The 1,923-nt window shown below is 28.7% G+C and overlaps 1 protein-coding gene across 1 annotated transcript; it reads right to left on the bottom strand.

Annotated features, from left to right (window-relative positions):
* Positions 1 to 409: 409 nt before the first annotated feature.
* LOC142318188 (death-associated inhibitor of apoptosis 1-like) lies at positions 410 to 1,147 on the bottom strand. The gene is made up of 2 exons (XM_075354740.1): positions 877 to 1,147; positions 410 to 790 (listed from the first exon to the last, which is right to left on the bottom strand). Exons 1-2 carry the CDS (start codon positions 1,082 to 1,084, stop codon positions 786 to 788), a joined length of 213 nt encoding a protein of 70 aa, XP_075210855.1. The 5' UTR covers positions 1,085 to 1,147; the 3' UTR covers positions 410 to 785.
* Positions 1,148 to 1,923: the final 776 nt, after the last annotated feature.

Here is a 1,923-nt window from a genome sequence, read left to right as displayed (position 1 = left end):
CATTCTTTTCCATCATCGGTTTGAAAATGCTTCATTTTATGTTTATGAAATATGGGTTTAAGGACCATTACAACTTCATCTGCGTTTTTACTCTTCAATGGAAAAGCAAAAGCAAATTTTGAAAAACAATTTATAATTGTGAGAATATATTTATATCCCCTATTAAATCTTGAGTATTGTATCATCTCTACTAAGTCTGCTTGGTACAAATCGTCTATACCCTTAAGTTCAACAGACCTTGTCAAAAAATTTCTGCGAGCTTGCTTGTGAAGCTCTCTTGCTATCCCTTGTTTAACACTCATCATTTTATTATAAACTAAATTTAAATTGGATGTTTTTAACTTATATATTTAAGGTGAAAAAGAAGGATAAAATAATAAAATTCTTTTCAATTTATAAATCTATTTATTCATTGGTTTTGATAACATATTATTTTACAAATAATAAACGAGATAAAATTCCCACTCAATTAATTTGTTTCGCAAAAATTCATATTCAATAACTGTCGGTATTTTCATTTTTACTACTTCTGTTTTATTACCGAAATATTTTCCTTTCTTTATTACTTCTAATCTTGATAAAGGGAAAGTTTTCTTCAAAATATTTATTAAATGATTTATCGATTTTATTCGACCTCCCGGTACAAATCCTATTATCCATGAATCGCTTGTGATATCAGATTCAGATTCGCAAGCTGTCTCGTTGGAAGAACTCTCTCCCATCATTGATAAATATTCTTCAGATGAAGACGAACCCATTATTTCTCCACAACACTCCGTCAGCAATTAACCTAGAACAAACAAATAGAAAATAATTATACAAATACTTATATATTACTGATAAACTTATAAAAATGTTTACTAAAATACAACACACCTTTCATTTTATTTTTCACCATTTTGCAATTATATGAAACTTTTTGATGCTCCTTAAACGGGTTATCATTATCCAACCACTCAAAAATTTCAAGACCACATTCGATACATGCCACAGAATCCATCACGCCGGTGAAATAAAATCCTGCTTCCAACAATAATTCAACCTTTGGAAAAAGCCTTGGCCAATTACTAAAAGTACTCATCATCAGGTCAATACAAACTATGCTATCTTTAAAAAATAAACAACAATTGAATAATTCTTCAGCAACACTACAAGTTTCATCATGTGTTTTATGTGCAATTCCGCAATGAAATAAATTAGTTTCAGAGGTTATAGTCCAATTACATTCCTTACATGAAACGAATCCATCATTATCGAAGCGATTTAATCCACATTCCTTAATAATTCTGAATGGGAGTGTGTTTATCCTTTTGCTGAGCGCCGCAAACGGGACAAACATCTCCTAGATTTATTTTTCTGATTCCACTTTTGACAGCATATAGTCTTATATCAAATTCAATTTCTTCTAGTTCTTTTTTAAATATGTTCAGCCTCTCACAGTAGCTCTTAAGAATCTCTTTTTGCAACTGCGACATCAATCTTAAATAGAAACAAAAAAATATTAGAAACAGAAAATATTAGGAACAAAAAATTAAAAAATTCCTTTCAATAAATTATTAACATACCTTTTTCACGAATGAATAATTATATTCTTCTTCTATGACTGTTGATTACTTCTTCTACAACAACTGATTCATTTGGTTGCAAAAAGGAAATATAATATACTATAACGTTAAAGACATTTATTAAATACTAAAATTAAAGTGTTACTTAAACTAACATAAGAATTAAAAACAATTATTTAATACTAAAAACAAAACTAGCATGTAATAGCTTCAGTCATTTCAATTTTTTATTTAAACTATTTTTCCACCTTTTGTTTCAATTACTAATTGTATTGGGCTTCTACAGAAAGGACATTTTTTTTCATCGACTATAGGTTTACTTTCGAGACGATCATTACATAATTTGCAGACGGAATGA

Source organism: Lycorma delicatula, chromosome 1 (genome assembly GCF_047948215.1).
Source record: "Lycorma delicatula isolate Av1 chromosome 1, ASM4794821v1, whole genome shotgun sequence".
In the NCBI taxonomy this organism is placed as follows: Eukaryota; Metazoa; Arthropoda; class Insecta; order Hemiptera; family Fulgoridae; genus Lycorma; species Lycorma delicatula.
Note: the sequence above shows the minus strand (reverse complement) of the source record. Positions and strands in the feature narration are given on the sequence as shown.

Coding starts and splice junctions, on each gene's coding strand:
- LOC142318188 (XM_075354740.1), bottom strand. CDS start 1,084: ATGATGAGTACTTTTAGTAATTGGCCAAGGCTTTTTCCAAAGGTTGAA.